The 20,558-nt window shown below is 40.6% G+C and overlaps 1 protein-coding gene across 4 annotated transcripts in view; it reads right to left on the bottom strand.

The window, feature by feature from the left end:
- dgki (diacylglycerol kinase, iota) overlaps positions 1 to 20,558 on the bottom strand; it is an 89,559-nt gene that overhangs the window by 15,989 nt on the left and 53,012 nt on the right. For 2 of the 4 annotated variants that reach the window (XM_075471837.1, XM_075471838.1), the window contains exons 20-25: positions 20,358 to 20,444; positions 19,909 to 20,021; positions 18,940 to 19,002; positions 16,870 to 16,970; positions 16,640 to 16,719; positions 16,295 to 16,339 (exon numbers count right to left, since the gene is read on the bottom strand). In XM_075471837.1, the coding sequence (XP_075327952.1) occupies positions 16,295 to 16,339; positions 16,640 to 16,719; positions 16,870 to 16,970; positions 18,940 to 19,002; positions 19,909 to 20,021; positions 20,358 to 20,444 (489 nt within the window). The remainder of the gene's footprint in view (positions 1 to 16,294; positions 16,340 to 16,639; positions 16,720 to 16,869; positions 16,971 to 18,939; positions 19,003 to 19,908; positions 20,022 to 20,357; positions 20,445 to 20,558) is intronic. The other 2 variants (XM_075471840.1, XM_075471841.1) reach the window with 2 other exon arrangements.

The raw sequence follows: 20,558 nt of genomic DNA, 5'->3' as shown, positions 1-20,558 counted from the left end.
TCCACCCAATGAATTTTGATCCGAAACCAAACTTTTCCAACGTTTTGAATAGGAAAGGCCATGAGACACGGTCAAATGCTTTCTGTGCGTCTACTGCTAATGCCATGCAAGGATGTTGACTTCTTTTAGTTTGTTCCATAACATTTAGAAGTCTCCTGATGTTATCTGGTAGGTAACGACCACTAATGTCTAATCCTGTCTGATCGGGGTTGATTAGGTCAGTAATGGCCGTTCCAACTCTTTTAGCGAGAATAGAGGTCAAAATTTTGCAGTCTGTGTTCAATAATGCAATTGGTCTGTATGAAGCGCAGAGGGTAGGGTCCTTACGCTCCTTAAGCATCACTGAAATTATTGCTTCCTTCCAAGTTGAAGGTAGCTCCCTCTTCTTAAGGGCATAAGAGAATACCCTTTCTAGAATAGGACTGATAAGATCTACAAACGTCTTATAAAATTCATTACTATACCCATCTGTACCTGGGCTTTTGTTGTTTTTCAAATTACGAATTGCCTCCTCTATTTCTTGTTTTGTTATGGGTTTATCTATATTTTCAGATGTATTTTCGTCTAATTTTGGGAGTTGTATATTTAAATATGCATTTATTAAATCTGGATTACTATCTGTATCTTTATCTGAGTATAGGTCTTTGTAGAATTCAGCAAAAGCATCTGCGATTTCATTTGGTGTATGAAGAAACGTGTTATCTGGAGTATTATTTTTAATTTTTTGGACAGTGGTGCTGCTACATTTCTTCCTCAACTGTGATGCCAATAGACGGCTTGCTCTGTTGCCATGCTCATAGTATTTCTGCTTTAAATACCTTAAATTTCTTTCAACTTTTCCTGACAATAGATTTTCCAACTCTTGTTTTACTCGCTTGAGCTTATTAAGATTATCAATGGATGTGGTTATCTTGTGTTGTCTTTCAAGTTCCTTTATTTGTTTTTCAAGATCTTTTTGCTTAGATATTCTTTCCCTCTTTAAGCGTGACGCAAACTGTATTATCTTCCCTCTGAGCACCGCTTTTGCAGCTTCCCACAGTATGATCGGCGAGGTATCATCTCGATCATTGAATTGCAGATATGTTGCAAATTCTTGTCTCACATAATCCCAAAATGCTGGTATCAAGGAGGTATTAAGCCTCCATCTGCTGGACATTTTCACCCTTCCTATGTTCCAGGTCAAAGAAATTGGTGCGTGATCTGACAGAGTTATGTTGTGAATTTGACAATCTGTTATTCGATATAGTTCAGTCTTTGGTGTAAAAAAGTAGTCTATTCTAGAATATGATAGGTGAGGATGAGAATAGAATGTGTAATCTCTAGTTTTAGGGTTCAAATGCCTCCACACATCAACAAGACCAAGCTCTTCACATCTATTTTGAAGTGCTCTACTCCTTGTTGATGAATGTGGTAGGGGTTGGATAGAACTTCTATCTAGTAAGGGATCTAAAACTAGATTAAAATCTCCCCCGACCAACAGAACACCGTTCGCTTTATCCAAGACCAAGTCAAATATGTTCTTGGTAAAATGTGGACAGTTTTCGTTTGGCGCATACACATTTAACAAAGACAAGGCAACCCCATCAACCGATCCATTTACTAGGACATAGCGCCCTTCTTTATCCCTGTAATGATGGGTGTGATGAATTATATACTTGTGATGCCCATGATTTATTTAATTTTTCATGTTCTGCTTTGGATAAGTGGGTCTCCTGAAGGAAGGCGATGTCACACTTCATTTGTTTAAGTTGGTTTAAGATTTTTTTTCTTTTGATGGGATTATGCAGCCCCTTAACGTTATATGAGACTACTTTACAGCTACACATGTTCGATTATAGTGGTGATAATGTAGTTGAATCCATACCTTGACAACATATATTATGGACTTAAGACCCCATGGTGTGTGTAAGACAAAAAATAATAAACAATTAAAATAACTATATACAATGATTAGAAACAAAGAACAGAAACTTCCACTCAGTGGCCCACATTCTAATGAGCCTACCCTGCCAGCCCCATAACTATTAGGAGCAATGGCAGAGTAAAAAAGGAGTGTCCAGACCATCCAAGTCTGGGCCAGAGCTGTCCGATGTTGAGACAGCAACGCAGGCATATCGATGACACGAATTCCCTGCGCCTATTTCCCCCTGCACCCCCCAGAACCCCCACCCCTTATGTTCTAATTATTTAGAAATTATGGTCATATACCATGAGCAGCATGGACACAATAATAGAGAGTTTGAAACATATTCCACTTGGATTTTTACAGTAAAGAACAAAAAAGGTTTAAATAAAATAGAGATACCATGACCCTCAAACCTATTGGTAATGGGTATAACTGTTTAGAACGTATCAGGGCCATACAAAACAAACAAAAGCCACCGACCATTTCACCTATCTGTTTGAAACCATTCAAGACCAAAAAGCAACCTAAGATAGAAAAAAAATATATAGAGAATAATGGGGGAAGAACATTGTCCATCCAGATCAAAATAAAAAAATAAAATAAAAAGTGTCCTTATTTTTCCCCTCACGACTCCCACAGTCAGATATTATTTCAGTCCAGAGTTTTCAAAAGATTGGCAGAATGCAATAGCTCGCCATACTCACTTTCTGTCGGAGAGTGATCGAATATCTCTCACCAAGGCCCGCGAAATGGTGTCTTTATCTTGGTTGTGTCGAGTAGACCAGCCCAGCTGATGCAGCTCTCTGTCCATCAATTCTGCTTCAGACAGTGTCGCGTTGATCCCCAAGTGTTTCAGTTGGTCCGCAGCCTCCCATGCTGAGTTGAACGTCTTCTCTCCCTCCTCCAGATAGACACGTAACGTCGCTGGATATCCAGATCTGAACTTAATGCTGCGTTCTTTTAACTGCCGTTTGATCACCGCATACTCCACACGCCGTCTTTGAACTGTCGCTGAGTAATCGTTGTCCATCCTGATCTGAGAGCCCTCGTACTCCACGTTCTTCATATTCCAACATTTGAACAGGATACGCTGCTTAGTTTGGAAGTGAAGGAACTTCACTATGATCGATCTCGGGGCTTTTGACTTAGACTTTGAGACGAGGGATCTGTGAGCACGCTCTATGCCCAAGTCTTCCTCTGCAGGCAAACCGAGAGCAGTCTTCAGTAATTTCTCTGTGAACTCGCACATATTCGCGCTGCCCTCCGTCTCCTCTTTCACACCATATATCCGCAAATTCGACCTCCTTGCGCGGTTTTCGATATCTTCACAGTGTGCTTCTAGGCGGTGTTGTTTGCGCAACGTGTATGCTAAGAGCTTTTCGGATCGAATGCCTCGGTCTTCCAAGTCACTCACTCTTTGCTCTGCCTCGTCCATTCTCTGTCCACATGCCTTTAGTTGTTCCCTTACGTCCCCAATCGTTTCTCCAAATTTGTCCAATCTTTCCGAAATGTCCCTTCTCATGTGTTTCATTTCAGCTAGCACTTCAGCCAGTAAATCACCAGATCCACCTGTTGCTTTAGCTTGGGTGCTAACTTTTGAGTTTGCTGAAGCTTTGTTTGAAGTCTCTGTCTTGCGTCCCGTTCCACTCATATTGATCACGCCCTTGGTATTACATATATATAAGACGAAATTGGTAAAATATCAGTCAAATTAGTTCATTATTATAAGTTTAGGGGTCCATGGGGTTGGCAGCCTGATCACGGTGCAGCCATCAGCCAGGGGGCGGAAACGGAAGCCTTTTCAGTACATTGTTTTTATTGAAGAAACGTGCTGATGGGAAATGCAGAGACTGTGACACTCTAGAAACCCCTGAACATGCCTTAGAATCCTGTGCTAAATATCAGGGTGAAGGACAGGAGCTAGTCAAATGCCTTGAAGGAGAGAAAGTACCCCTAAAGCTAAGTGACATACTCCTAAGGCAGAAAGGATAGCCATGTTTTATTCACCTGTTTAATTTCATACTGGACACTGGTCTCCAATGGAGACTATAGACCGCAAAACCCGTTTTTTTTTTTTTTTGTTTGTTTGTTTTATTTATTTATTTGTTTTTATTTGTTTGGACTAGAGTAGAGTTACTAATCCACACCCACACTCCATTGCAGAAGGTTGCGGTAATGCACACCGATCAGTTGCTTGCCTACCGCCATTAAAAAGAAAGAAGAAGAAACCGGAACCGGAACTCCAGATTAAATCATTTTCAGTCAAGACGTTCTTAATCCAAAAACTAGTGTCTCATGGTTATCATCAATGCACTCACGAGTCCAATAATCTGGGAATATTGCTTGATTCTGAGCATGACTTTTCCAAACATTTCGATTACATAACTAAAACTGCTACCATCCACTTCCAAAATACTGCTGAGATTAAGTGATTTCATTTAACAATGCTAACAGCATCCAAGGTTTTGACCTGTTTTGGCTCCCCCTGTAAGCATGCAGTGTTTTAACCTTGTTCCTTTCAAAAAGGAGTGTATCAACTCTATGTAAGTACAGTCCATAGATATGTACAATAAAAGGTGATATCAGACCCTCAACTATGTAAAAAAAAAATACCTTATTTGTCTTTGGAAGAATACATTTTGAAGAAAATTACCTTTTAATTGACAAGTAAAACTGTTTCTTATTTTGTTAAAAGAATCCAAACAAGTGTGTAATTTATTATTATTTTTTTTTACAATTTATTATCTCATTTAAACACATAAATCAATGTAATTATAATTTTTGGTAGCATATTCATGTTCTTATTTGAATGACACAATAATGCTCTTAACAGTTGTGAGAACAATGCACTGATACTTTCAGTCAGTGCAGTTGTTCAGGATGAAAAGATGAAAAGCTGTACAAAAGATGTATGAATTTTGATGTTATTTATTTTACATTTAAGTATCATTTATTGATGTTACTGTTTTAATGATGTATAGAGATTTCATAGGTGGATCTGTGCGAATACTAAACGCTTTCTCTCTTGATGTTGTTTTCTTTATATTGCCGGCGATGTTTTGGCGTCATAAGCTTTTTTAAGCGCCTCCACATTGAAGGCAGCGCTGCTCTTTCATGTGAGGGCTTAAATTCTGATGTTTCAGAATCATCCGAACGTTTAGCGGCTGGTTCCATTTCGATGACGATTCTTTCTTGATTTATTTTTGGGAGTATTTCCGTTTCTTTCTCCAGCACAGATTCGGATATCTTCTCAGGTTCCTGGATGACTTCATGCTGGTCGTTCTTTACAATGGTTTCTGGGGTCTTCTTGTTTTTGTGCCGACGCTTTTTAGAAGAAAGACTTATGTTCGGTGGCTCCGAGACATCCTTTTGCTGTTGGACTAATTCCATTTTGACATTACTCACCAGTTCTGGGACCACGTGTGGTTGTGGAACTCCAGTCTGATGAGCTAAGTCAAATGGAATCACTTCCTGGGTGTCTTCAGAACCCCTTTCTGTTTCTTTTTCTCCAGCACAGATTCGGATATCTTCTCAGGTTCCTGGATGACTTCAGGCTGGTCGTTCTTTTCAATGGTTTCTGGCGTCTTCTTATTTTTGTGCCGACACTTTTTAGAAGAAAGATTTATGTTCGGTGGCTCCGAGACATCCTTTTGCTGTTGGACTAATTCCATTTCGAAATACTCACCAGTTCTGGGACCACGTGTGGTTGTGGAACTCCAGTCTTTACAATGGTTTCTGGCGTCTTCTTATTTTAAAGCATTCTGAACCTACATTTTTTTTAATCAGAGCTTGTTCATGTCCCTTGCTGTAATTTTGATGAATTATTACTTTTTGTTTTTCTTCTCGCTCAATTTCATGGAACGTACGCTTTACGGCTGTATAACACTTTGTGAACTATTTTTAAAATTAAATGTCCCCCACATTTTTTTATTGGTTTATTTTCAGGTGTTTCTTTATCTTTGTTTCCTTCTTGTTTAAGCTTCGTTTTACTTGTCTCTTGGCTTTTCAGTTCTGGTTTTGTCCTAGTCATGTTCATTTTTCATAAATGTAGATCATCCCATTTTTTGTCACATCATCCAGGCATTCATCGGGATATACGACCGATAGATTCAGATCATCGGCTTTGATCAACATGTCTCCATGAGCCAGATAGTTATAGAAGTGGTCAATGTGGGAGTCCAAGACTTTGTGGCATATGATTGAGGACAGTGTGTAACACTGTGGTTCATCAATTCCAGGAATCGAAATTGTAAGGGCTGGATCTACATTCTGTCTGAATTCTGTTCTGTCTGCTGCACGAGGCACATAGAGTATCATTATATCGGGACTATTGAGATATAATTCATGCCTTAATTGCGAGTTGCACATGTTGCATTGTTTCTCGGGGAAGACTGCACTCACCAATTTGTCGAGTAGACTGGCTAGGGATTCATCACTAGTTGAAGGTGGTAGAACACAGAACAGACCCAGGTCTGCTGTGGTTTCATTTCTGGATTGACAGTTGTCACATTGCGTCACATTGGTTAAGAGCATGGTTGACTGAATACCGCAGGCATTTATCCATAACATGGCATATTCCAATAAGGAAATAGCGTTTTTCTGCTTCGTAAGATATTGTGATGGTATCTTTGCGCTTATTTCTTTAATAACTGGGAGGATTTCTTCAGGGGAGAATCTTCTACCTTTTTTAAAGAGTGCTGTTAGGAAGAATCTTCTGAATGCTGGCGTTGCTGATAAAGCTTCGAATAACTCTCTGAGCTCGTTATTCGCTTTCATCTCCGTAGCGGACATGTTCAGAATGGATTGCATCATGGCATTCATAAAGCTGTTATTGAATGTGTTGGAAAACTTGCAGTACAATACGGTTGGGTCTACAAGGATATCTGCTATGTCATCTTCATCATCTTCTTCTACAGCAGCACCTTCAATGCAAAGAATCCTTGAAGGGTCGTCTTCCCTGGGTGTAGTACTACTTTGCTCATTGGGACGATATTGTTGGTCAGAAGTATCTGCAAGTCCTTCAGCAGATGGATCCTTTTGGTCAGGTACTTCAATGGTTTCTTCATGTCCATTTCTGAGTTTGTCCTCTCCTGTAGTAGTGCACTTTTCATAAATGTAGATCATCCCATTTTTTGTCACATCATCCAGGAATTCATCGGGATATACGACCGATAGATTCAGATCATCGGCTTTGATCAACATGTCTCCATGAGCCAGATAGTTATAGAAGTGGTCAATGTGGGAGTCCAAGACTTTGTTGCATATGATTGAGGACAGTGTGTAACACTGTGGTTCATCAATTCCAGGAATCGAAATTGTAAGGGCTGGATCTACATTCTGTCTGAATTCTGTTCTGTCTGCTGCACGAGGCACATAGAGTATCATTATATCGGGACTATTGAAATATAAATCATCCCTTAATTGCGAGTTGCACTTGTTGCATTGTTTCTCAGGGAAGACTGCACTCGTCAATTTGTCGAGTAGACTGGCTAGGGATTCATCACTAGTTGAAGGTGGTAGAACACAAAACGGACCCAGGTCTGCTGTGGTTTCATTTCTGGATTGACAGTTGTCACATTGCGTCACATTGGTTAAGAGCATGGTTGACTGATTACCGCATGCATTTATCCATAACATGGCATATTCCAAGAAGGAAATAGCGTTTTTCCGCTTCGTAAGATATTGTAATGGTATCTTTGCGCTTATTTCCTCAATAACTGGGAGGATTTCTTCAGGGGAGAATCTTCTACCTTTTTTCAAGAGTGCTGTTAGGAAGAATCTTCTGAATGCTGGCGTTGCTGATAAAGCTTCGAATAACTCTCTGAGTTCGTTATTCGCTTTCATCTCCGTAGCGGACATGTTCAGAATGGATTGGATCATGGCATTCATAAAGCTGTTATTGAATGTGTTGGAAAACTTGCAGTACAATACGGTTGGGTCTACAAGGATATCTGCTATGTCATCTTCATCATCTTCTTCTACAGCAGCACCTTCATTGCAAAGAATCCTTGAAGGGTCGTCTTCCCTGGGTGTAGTACTACTTTGCTCATTGGGACGATATTGTTGGTCAGAAGTATCTGCAAGTCCTTCAGCAGAAGGATCCTTTTGGTCAGGTACTTCAATGGTTTCTTCATGTCCATTTCTGAGTTTGTCCTCTCCTGTAGTAGTGCACTTTTCATAAATGTAGATCATCCCATTTTTTGTCACATCATCCAGGAATTCATCGGGATATACGACCGATAGATTCAGATCATCGGCTTTGATCAACATGTCTCCATGAGCCAGATAGTTATAGAAGTGGTCAATGTGGGAGTCCAAGACTTTGTTGCATATGATTGAGGACAGTGTGTAACACTGTGGTTCATCAATTCCAGGAATCGAAATTGTAAGGGCTGGATCTACATTCTGTCTGAATTCTGTTCTGTCTGCTGCACGAGGCACATAGAGTATCATTATATCGGGACTATTGAAATATAATTCATCCCTTAATTGCGAGTTGCACATGTTGCATTGTTTCTCGGGGAAGACTGCACTCACCAATTTGTCGAGTAGACTGCCTACGGATTCATCACTAGTTGAAGGTGGTAGAACACAGAACGGACCCAGGTCTGCTGTGGTTTCATTTCTGGATTGACAGTTGTCACATTGCGTCACATTGGTTAAGAGCATGGTTGACTGATTACCGCATGCATTTATCCATAACATGGCATATTCCAAGAAGGAAATAGCGTTTTTCCGCTTCGTAAGATATTGTAATGGTATCTTTGCACTTATTTCCTCAATAACTGGGAGGATTTCTTCAGGGGAGAATCTTCTACCTTTTTTAAAGAGTGCTGTTAGTAAGAATAATCTGAATGCTGGCGTTGCTGATAAAGTTTCGCATAACTCTCTGAGCTCTTTCTTCACTTTCATCTCCGTAGCGGACATGTTCAGAATGGATTGCATCATGGCATTCATAAAGCTGTTATTGAACGTGTTGGAAAACTTGCAGTACAATACGGTTCGGTCTACAAGGATATCTGTTATGTCATCTTCATCATCTTCTTCTACAGCAGCACCTTCATTGCAAAGAATCCTTGAAGGGTCGTCTTCCCTGGGTGTAGTACTACTTTGCTCATTGGGACGATATTGTTGGTCAGAAGTATCTGCAAGTCCTTCAGCAGAAGGATCCTTTTGGTCAGGTACTTCAATGGTTTCTTCATGTCCATTTCTGAGTTTGTCCTCTCCTGTAGTAGTGCACTTTTCATAAATGTAGATCATCCCATTTTTTGTCACATCATCCAGGCATTCATCGGGATATACGACCGATAGATTCAAATCATCGGCTTTGATCAACATGTCTCCATGAGCCAGATAGTTATAGAAGTGGTCAATGTGGGAGTCCAAGACTTTGTGGCATATGATTGAGGACAGTGTGTAACACTGTGGTTCATCAATTCCAGGAATCGAAATTGTAAGGGCTGGATCTACATTCTGTCTGAATTCTGTTCTGTCTGCTGCACGAGGCACATAGAGTATCATTACATCGGGACTATTGAAATATAATTCATCCCTTAATTGCGAGTTGCACATGTTGCATTGTTTCTCGGGGAAGACTGCCCTCGTCAATTTGTCGAGTAGACTGGCTAGGGATTCATCACTAGTTGAAGGTGGTAGAACACAGAACAGACCCAGGTCTGCTGTGGTTTCATTTCTGGATTGACAGTTGTCACATTGCGTCACATTGGTTAAGAGCATGGTTGACTGAATACCGCAGGCATTTATCCATAACATGGCATATTCCAATAAGGAAATAGCGTTTTTCCGCTTCGTAAGATATTGTGATGGTATCTTTGCGCTTATTTCTTTAATAACTGGGAGGATTTCTTCAGGGGAGAATCTTCTACCTTTTTTAAAGAGTGCTGTTAGGAAGAATCTTCTGAATGCTGGCGTTGCTGATAAAGTTTCGAATAACTCTCTGAGCTCGTTATTCGCTTTCATCTCCGTAGCGGACATGTTCAGAATGGATTGCATCATGGCATTCATAAAGCTGTTATTGAATGTGTTGGAAAACTTGCAGTACAATACGGTTGGGTCTACAAGGATATATGCTATGTCATCTTCATCATCTTCTTCTACAGCAGCACCTTCAATGCAAAGAATCCTTGAAGGGTCGTCTTCCCTGGGTGTAGTACTACTTTGCTCATTGGGACGATATTGTTGGTCAGAAGTATCTGCAAGTCCTTCAGCAGATGGATCCTTTTGGTCAGGTACTTCAATGGTTTCTTCATGTCCATTTCTGAGTTTGTCCTCTCCTGTAGTAGTGCACTTTTCATAAATGTAGATCATCCCATTTTTTGTCACATCATCCAGGCATTCATCGGGATATACGACCGATAGATTCAAATCATCGGCTTTGATCAACATGTCTCCATGAGCCAGATAGTTATAGAAGTGGTCAATGTGGGAGTCCAAGACTTTGTGGCATATGATTGAGGACAGTGTGTAACACTGTGGTTCATCAATTCCAGGAATCGAAATTGTAAGGGCTGGATCTACATTCTGTCTGAATTCTGTTCTGTCTGCTGCACGAGGCACATAGAGTATCATTATATCGGGACTATTGAAATATAATTCATCCCTTAATTGCGAGTTGCACATGTTGCATTGTTTCTCGGGGAAGACTGCCCTCGTCAATTTGTCGAGTAGACTGGCTAGGGATTCATCACTAGTTGAAGGTGGTAGAACACAGAACAGACCCAGGTCTGCTGTGGTTTCATTTCTGGATTGACAGTTGTCACATTGCGTCACATTGGTTAAGAGCATGGTTGACTGAATACCGCAGGCATTTATCCATAACATGGCATATTCCAATAAGGAAATAGCGTTTTTCCGCTTCGTAAGATATTGTGATGGTATCTTTGCGCTTATTTCTTTAATAACTGGGAGGATTTCTTCAGGGGAGAATCTTCTACCTTTTTTAAAGAGTGCTGTTAGGAAGAATCTTCTGAATGCTGGCGTTGCTGATAAAGTTTCGAATAACTCTCTGAGCTCGTTATTCGCTTTCATCTCCGTAGCGGACATGTTCAGAATGGATTGCATCATGGCATTCATAAAGCTGTTATTGAATGTGTTGGAAAACTTGCAGTACAATACGGTTGGGTCTACAAGGATATATGCTATGTCATCTTCATCATCTTCTTCTACAGCAGCACCTTCAATGCAAAGAATCCTTGAAGGGTCGTCTTCCCTGGGTGTAGTACTACTTTGCTCATTGGGACGATATTGTTGGTCAGAAGTATCTGCAAGTCCTTCAGCAGATGGATCCTTTTGGTCAGGTACTTCAATGGTTTCTTCATGTCCATTTCTGAGTTTGTCCTCTCCTGTAGTAGTGCACTTTTCATAAATGTAGATCATCCCATTTTTTGTCACATCATCCAGGAATTCATCGGGATATACGACCGATAGATTCAGATCATCGGCTTTGATCAACATGTCTCCATGAGCCAGATAGTTATAGAAGTGGTCAATGTGGGAGTCCAAGACTTTGTTGCATATGATTGAGGACAGTGTGTAACACTGTGGTTCATCAATTCCAGGAATCGAAATTGTAAGGTCTGGATCTACATTCTGTCTGAATTCTGTTCTGTCTGCTGCACGAGGCACATAGAGTATCATTATATCGGGACTATTGAAATATAATTCATCCCTTAATTGCGAGTTGCACATGTTGCATTGTTTCTCGGGGAAGACTGCACTCACCAATTTGGCGAGTAGACTGGCTAGGGATTCATCACTAGTTGAAGGTGGTAGAACACAAAACGGACCCAGGTCTGCTGTGGTTTCATTTCTGGATTGACAGTTGTCACATTGCGTCACATTGGTTAAGAGCATGGTTGACTGAATACCGCAGGCATTTATCCATAACATGGCATATTCCAATAAGGAAATAGCGTTTTTCCGCTTCGTAAGATATTGTGATGGTATCTTAGCGCTTATTTCTTTAATAACTGGGAGGATTTCTTCAGGGGAGAATCTTCTACCTTTTTTAAAGAGTGCTGTTAGGAAGAATCTTCTGAATGCTGGCGTTGCTGATAAAGCTTTGAATAACTCTCTGAGCTCGTTATTCGCTTTCATCTCCGTAGCGGACATGTTCAGAATGGATTGCATCATGGCATTCATAAAGCTGTTATTGAATGTGTTGGAAAACTTGCAGTACAATACGGTTGGGTCTACAAGGATATATGCTATGTCATCTTCATCATCTTCTTCTACAGCAGCACCTTCAATGCAAAGAATCCTTGAAGGGTCGTCTTCCCTGGGTGTAGTCCTACTTTGCTCATTTGTTGGATATTGTTGGTCAGAAGTATCTCCAAGTCCTTCAGCAAAAGGATCCTTTTGGTCAGGTACTTCAATGGTTTCTTCATGTCCATTTCTGAGTTTGTCCTCTCCTGTAGTAGTGCCTGTAATGTTGGCGATGCCTGAGGGGCTGTCTTGCTTTGGTGTGGTACAGTTTTGGTAAGCAGGAGGATCCTTTTGGTTAGAAGTATCTGCCAGTTCTTTATTTCCATTGGTAAGTTCTTCCAGTCCTGCGTAAGTATCTGCAAACGCAGCAAGGCTTGAATGGCTGCCTTCTTCCGGTGTAGTATGATTTAGGTACTCAGGAGTATCCTGCTGGTCAGAAATATCCAAAGGTCTTGATGTTGTTTCTTTGTCGCCATTATCGTGTCTTTTCTCCACATATTTTTTGAAGAGTGCTTCGACAGTCTTTGTTACTAAGGTTCCCGCAAGGAAACCCAGATGTAAAATGGCCATGTTGATTTAAAAATCTGTTTGACTCAATCAGTAAGTTAAAAAATAAAGAGGCTTTCTCTTTCAATGAGAGTGAGCGGAAATCCAAGAATTTTGTCTTCGGCGAAAGTCGAATCGAAATGAGAAAAGTCGAGTGACAGGGGGGTATATAAGAATTCACAACAAAGACACTGTGACATCAATGTGATGTCACAATGTGATGTCACAATATGATGTCACAATGTGATGTCACAATGTGATGTCACAATGTGAAGTCACAGCGGCTTTGCTGATCACAATTTCAGATTGGAGTGTTGACATGTTGCCATGGCAACTGAAGGAATGAAAAATTCATTGTGTAAGTTATTAGATACTTCGCTAAATTATGTTTTATGTTTAATTATATGACATTCACTTCCCCTGTCACAAGCTTCTGTGCAGGCCCTTTGTGTTTTCAGTACGTACAGTTCACATCAGCACTCATATTTTCATTTGCAGCTGCTTCGTGTCTTTTCACAAGTTGTAGCCCTCAGGTCCACCTTAAGTCCTGTTGGCGTGAATGGAAATGTGTCTTGTTTCAGTGAGACAAGACACAAGGTGTTCTGTTTTTGTATGTTATTGTGTCAAAACTTACCCATATATAAAACACCGACCCTTCCAACCAGAGGCTGAACTTGCCATCTTTGGCTGCTCACAGACTACAGCAGGCCTGCCTGCAGCAACACAGCAGTATCTGATGCTGGGGATGACTGTTGCAAAAAGGCTAATTCTACTGGAGTGGAAGTCCACGTCTCCCCCTTGCTTTCGGAGGTGGTTGGCTGATATGGCTTCAGTCAGATGGAAGGACTCAGGTTCACAAGGACTAATTCAATGGGAAAATTTCTGACTATTTGGGGGCCCTTACTTGCTTCTCTGGATGAGATCAGGACAGATGATAAATAACTGGTAGCTTTACTGCATATTTGCTTATACACTCATTTATGTGAATGTGTGCTTACTAATGTCACAAGTATCTTTTTGTAATTTAATTTTGCGTGTCTGAGCCAAGGGGTTGTTAATGTTGTTCAGATTCAAAGATTCAAAGTTTTATTTGTCACATGCATTGTTATACACGGTACAACATGCAGTGAAATGACCTTTGACCGCCGTCCACAAAATACAAACTATAAAATTCAAAATATAAACTAGGTAGCAAAGTAACATTATGGAAAGTTAAAGTAAAATTAAAAATTCCTAAATTAGAATAGTAGAATATCAAATAAAATATATAAACTACATAAGCAAGTTTAAAATACAAGTAAGATTAAAAATATATACATATAGAATAAAATAGAGTGCAAAATAAAGTAAAGTAAAGTGAATATATGTATGTGCACAGGTTAGAGTCTGAGGTATGTGCAAAAATGTGCAAAAAATGCACAGGTTAAAGTCTGAGATATTGTTATGTTGTTGTTATTGTTATGTCTGTTCTACTTTTTAAATTAAACCAAAATAAAAAAATATTTAAAAAAACAAAAAAAAAACAACGTGTTTCCATCTACAATATAACTTATATTAAGTTAATCATATTATAATTATAAAATGTAAAACAGTATCATTTTACTCATATATTTAATGATCATTTATATTTACAATCATAGTGCAACAGTAGAATTTCCCTTTGGAAATGAATTAAATCATGTTCTATTCTATTCTATTCTATTCTATTCTATTCTATTCTATTCTATTCTATGACAACATTAAGACATTTAACAGGGTTCTTTCAGTGTTCTTTCACCATTTCCCGGAGCATTATTGCATTTTCTGCCAGATTAAACCACTTGTGTCGTTAAAACTTCACATACACCCAAATGTTTGTTGAAGCAACACTAAAGAAGTTTGTGAACTAGAAAAGTGTGTACTTCTGACTGGTTCTGAAGTGCTTTTAGGGGTTCAATCGATGCCCAAAGAGAGTCTCTTAAGCCTCGTTTCCACTATGCAGTCCGGTACGGGTCGGTAGGGGTCAGTACGGGTCGGTTCGGAACGGTACGGTATGGGTCGGGTTGCTTTGGGGTCAGCTTGCGTTCCCACTCTACAAAGGGGACCCTCAGGGGTGGGCGGAGTACGTGCAGAAGCGTAAATAGCAAATAACAGCAAATAACATCGATAATTTCGAACCATCTCCAAGCTTCTTCAGCTTAATGCGACACTGGCTATCGGTCCGGTTAAAACCACTCTCTGCCATTTTTGCAGCAATCAGCTGGAAAACTTTTTCGTTTCGCCATCGAGCTCCCGCTGCACAGCCTCCTCACCAACAACGGAGAGCAGAGCCTGGAACTGGTCCTGTGTGCTAGGTACCCCAAGCAGAAGGGTTACAGACATGGTAACGGGTTCCATGGGACCGGTACCGGCTTTCGTACACTGAAAACACTAAAATAAGCGAACCGTTCCGAACCAACCCGTACCGGACTGCATTGTGGAAACGGGGGTTAAGGGAACACGTGCAGATAGACAAACCATGCTGAAAATAAACATCTTCATCAACTGGATGACCAATTTGCAGCAAAGACACACAACAGATGCAGAGATGCAGCTAATAACACAGCCCACACCAGCTGTGTTTCCAGAGACATAAAACGTTATTGACTGATGTTACTAACTCTAATCCTCAAACTAGCAAAATGAAATACATATATTTTTAAAGCTCAGTTCCACATAAAAACATTTAGTTCAACTTCAAGCGTTTTTGTGTCCCAGCAAATTATCTTTCTGTGATTTATCTATATTTGTTGTGTGTATTCGCAGTCAAGTTCATGAAGATATTTTCATAACCTGTTGTAATTCATTGACAAGCGTCAGCCACAATTACAATACTGTTTATCTTTAATCATTTTCTTTCTTTTCTTGAAAGAAAGATACACCCTGTGTGCAAAAACACGTTGGATGACTTGTGGATGAGTAGGGGTTAATGCATTTGTCTGAAAACACTCTGGACCTCTCCCCTCGTAGAGTTCGATGCTTGTTTTTGGCCTCTCGCTTTTGTGAGCCGGTCTGTTTTTTTTCTGTTGCGATTTAAAACCCCAAATCGGAAAAAGTTGGGACGGTTTGGAAAAGGCAGAAGAGGGTGCTGGACTGGTCTGCCTGCAGTTCTGTCCTGCCGTCAATAGAGATTGCTGGAGAATTTTGAAACAAAGGCGACCTCGTACTGAAAAATGGGGGGGGGGACGACCCAGATTCATCTGTTGGTATCTTTAGAGCTTGATTAAGGGCAACTGGACTATCATTCAAGCTCTTATGACTACCATGAACTAGATCACTGAGAATCTTCTTCAGCATCTGCTGGTATCCTCAACAGATTGTCTTAAGTATGGTGAGGAGGAATGGCAACTTTACAAAGTGGTGAAAACTTTTTTTTAGGTGTTGTGAGCCTAGAATGCAAGACTAGTTGTATATTGACAAATGAACTGAAGCTGACAAGAAAAAAAACATGAAATATTTTGGTTTCATACCGTCTGCAATGAAATAAAAGTCAAAGGAAATGTAAGAATCATCGGTGTAATGTTTTCCAGAGTTCACTGAAAGCCACTTCAACCCTCTACACATCTCAGAGTTGTCTCCCAAACACCCGAAGTCATGTACCTGGTAGTGCACTCTGTGGCCAGTAGATGGCGCCTGGTGTAAATCCTAGCAAGCACAGCAGACAGGTGTCAAGGTTAACAAGCAGCCAAAGCATTTACATTAAAACAAAAGAAGACACACGTGTTTAGATTAGTTAATGCATGTTTCCCCACAAATGGCACACAGTTATAGAGCAGCTCTGCATTCTCCGAGCGTCGATCCATCTATAAATAAGTGAAAGTGGAGCGATGACGCTGTGCAGATCATGAAATAATGATGAACAGAAAGAAGCAGAAGAGGCGAAGAACAAAGAAGGGAATTAAAGCGACGGTGAGCACACTGATGATGATTAAGATAAAGACTTGCCTCTTGCAATCTATCAATGTAGAGTCTGCAAGTCTCCAGGTCACAGTCTCCTCTCACCACCACAATACCGACTGGGATTGCTGTTAAAGATACAAATGCACATTTTAGGCCCTAAAACGTTAAAAAAGTAATTCAAATATGATATTCTCAACCACTAGGTGGCAGTAGGATAAAGTCTAATCTTGTTTGTAGAAAAGTTGTAAAAAAAATTTCCATTTAGAGAGCCTTACAGATGTCTCGGAGCCGCTCTTTGTCATACTGCAGCCTGTCGTACTCCTGGAGGCTGATCCGGTTCACTCGAAGACGGAGGCGATCCGGCACTGCGTGAGGACTGGAAGAAAAGCGCAAGTGCATGTACGTGCACGCACACGGTTCAGACGTGCCCGAGCACACAATGATAAGAGCATACGTATGCGTACATGCACGCACAGACACACATAGACACACAAATCACAAACTAAATCTAAACTTTTGTAGCACATTTTGGAACATTTAATTCCTCCTCAGTCTTTATTTTGTAGGCATTTTCAGCTTGAAAGTTTGGGAACTGAGCTTTAACAGAGTTTAATGTTTCTGATAACGGGAGGTTGCAAAGAGTTGTAAATCTCCGCCCAGCCGCATAGCGTTTTAATATAAAGAGCTCTAATATCCTCCTGCAACATCAAGGAAGGCAAACTCATTTACAACCTATGTTTAAGGGAAATAGGGCCTTCAGTCTGTTGAGGGCGGAACATCATAGTTGCAAGAGAAAAGTGGGCAGGAAGCAAAAAAAAAAAAAGAACATCAGCGCTTACAAGTTTCCTGTCCACAAAGGCTAAAAAATTCTAAGAAGAAGAACAAAAAGGGCTACAAACGAAAGAAGATCACATTAAGTAAAATCCGACTTATCTCAGGCAACACTGGAGCTTAATGCTGAGATTGATTTGTACGTGTTGAAGGCAAAGTGAGTGCGGGTGTAATGTGAGCAGAGCTCAGGGTAAAGTTAAAGGTAAACGGACTACAGCAAAAAAAAAACATCAAGAGGCAGAAGCACATTGAGAAGTGGACGACTTCAGCATGCTGCCATACACTCTTTCTCTCTTTTTGTCCTCTGATCACATACAACACAACAGAAACTTACAGTCAACACGGCACAGCGGGGTTTGACCAATATTTGATTCATTTCCTCTTTCACCGCTGGAACGACGCAACAAGACTCATAAGCAATTATCACTACTGTCACTGATCTAAATTCTTCTAAAAATAAGGGTAAACTTGATCAATTACAATAAAAACCGAAGGTCTGACCTCTCAAATGCTTTTCATTTCACATGTACAACTTTTTTCAAAGGCTGAGAAATAAAGGTTTTAGAAGATTGTAACAATTCTGTCAGTTTTTTTTTTGGCTAACCTTTAGGTTTTCAGGCTGTTTTCAAGCCAAACTTAGGATTTATAACGCTCTTTTAAACAGCACCTTAGCTAACTTAGCAACTTCCCAGTGTGGATAAATAGCGTAATCTGCCTTTTTATCAATCTTTCTATCTATACCGCTTTTCAGTTGTAGTTGTAATGCATCGTCATCAAACATCAGTCTTAAAATTTTGGATTGTTTGTTCTTGGTTTTTAAAAGTAATCTTTTAAGAGTCATTTTCATAGTTCCTTTTAATTTTCATCATTATAAAATGACTATATTTTGAATTCTAATACACAAAATAATCATCTGACATAAGGGAACCCTCTTTGGGTCCCTGAGGACTCCTTGAAGGTTACAAAGCTTCTAACTTTTAAGGGGAACGTGGCCTCGAAGCTTTGTAGCCTTTGTAGCTTTTGTAGCTTCATTTTGACGCACAGCGATGAGCCCAAACAAGCAAACAAACAAAAAAAAAACGTGTCTACAGACTGATCAGCCATGACATGAGAACCACTGAGAGTGCTCCTGTTACAATGCTCTGCTGAGAAGATCTGCATCCTGGCACTCACGCTTCTTACTTTGACACTTGTCACATGAAATAGCTCAAACTCACCACTGTTGTGTCTTCGGCTAATTTGAATACACACTCGATGCAAAGTTGGTTGGGAAAAATGATCTACAACTATATAACAAATACGAACGAAAATAAATCAGGTGACTTTAAAATGTTCAATCCTCTTAAATTATGACGTAATCTATCAGACAGCATTATATCCACTAAAACGCAGCCTGGTTTCAGCTAAAATGAATGACAATATTGGTCAAATGTGACAGACATGACACGTTAGCAGCTTCTCATTCACTCACATGTGATTACGAACATTCAGTGACAGAGGGTTGAGGTACTTACACAGAGAAGGAGTCGGGGGGAGCAGAGAGGCGGCGCAGATCAGCTGCACACACCTTCTGAATACTACGGCCGCGAACGCACGCACGCACACACACACACACGCACACGCACGCAAACAGAAGAGAGGAGGAATGTATGGCGGTGTGAAAGGAGAGGAAGAAAGAAGAGGGGGGAGGACATGAGAGGTGACAACAGAGGAAAAGGGAGGTGAGAAGGGGAAGTGAAATGAAAGGAAGGACAACAGCAAAGGAGAAAAAAAGGGAACAAAAGACAAGGTTTAGGAAACAAATGAAAATAATATCCAAGAAGAGCCCGAACATGTGTTAGAGGGGTGAAAAAGAGAAAGTGAACAGAGATGAGACAAAAAAGAAGAAGGACAGGAGGAGGGACAGACGGAGAAAAGCCCAAAAGGTAAGTAGACGAACATTGGTAGCACAGAGTACAGTTGCAGAGCAGTAGCAGTGAAACTAAATACTACAACTACAGCAAGAAACTGATATCTACTTTTCTGTCTCGCATGCTCATCTACTGTAGCTTAAAACAGACTCACATGTATATGGACAAAGATATACAAGAAGAACTATTAGTTCTACAAGAAAGGGGGAGTGTTAGTAGCCAAAGGGTTCAGGTATTTTACAGCACTGCTGCTTCGTCGCAGAAGTCGATCAATAATCGTCTCCTCAGCTGCCACGGTAAAGGGAAAACTACAGTATAACATGTCAACGAGTCACTGGAGATGAACCTGATGCTCTTGTTTTGACTAATTCGAGTGGACAATATTAAATATCCCTCCTTTGACTGTGGTTTGGCGAGCTGAAGAGATGAGGAACACTGAGAGGAGTGAATATCAGCTCACTAAACAGATTGTATGATTCACTAAGTGCAAACCAAGCTTTTACAACACTGCTGGCCTAGTTCCTGCATGTATCCACGCGTGTGTGTGTGTGTGTGTGTGAGTGAGTGACTCACTCGTTCAGCAGGGGCACCGAGGTGCGTCTCTTGCACTTCTGGACCATGTTGGCCTGATTTCGAAGGGAGATGCGGAGAGTGGATGGAGCCAGTCGGCACGGCTCCCCGTCCACCTACGAGCACACACCAAGACGATTGTTGAAAGGACAAAACACAAGATAACGTTACGTTGGCTGTTCTCGTCTACAACTTGAGGCCTCTGTGTCACGACGACACCTTTTTTTAAGCTTCTTCAATGTGCTGCTGTCTTACTGCTTTATAAATATGAACTGATCACACAGCTGTCTTCACAAACGTTGGGATGCAGTGTAAAATGAAAAAAAAAAAACAAAAAAAAAAACAAAACAAAAGGTGATGACCGTTTTATATCAAACTTAGAGATGTCTGTAAATGATATAAGAAGCATATTTCAGAGGCTGGCTGTGATGCCGGTGACTGTGTGTGATCACCTGAACAGGTACAGTCTTGTAGGTGGTGAGGATGACTTCTCTGCACTGGTGAAGTCTCTCTCCGTGACCGCCAACCTGCAGCGCAGCCTGGTGGACAAGCGGTAGACTTGCAACTCAATCACAAGAATACGTAAAGCAGAATAGTTTGTGAGTTTTTTCCTCTCTTCCGTGTCTGCTGTGCTCTGTGGTGGCATGTTTTCT

Source organism: Odontesthes bonariensis, chromosome 8 (assembly GCF_027942865.1).
Source record: "Odontesthes bonariensis isolate fOdoBon6 chromosome 8, fOdoBon6.hap1, whole genome shotgun sequence".
Classification (NCBI taxonomy): domain Eukaryota; kingdom Metazoa; phylum Chordata; class Actinopteri; order Atheriniformes; family Atherinopsidae; genus Odontesthes; species Odontesthes bonariensis.
Note: the sequence above shows the minus strand (reverse complement) of the source record. Positions and strands in the feature narration are given on the sequence as shown.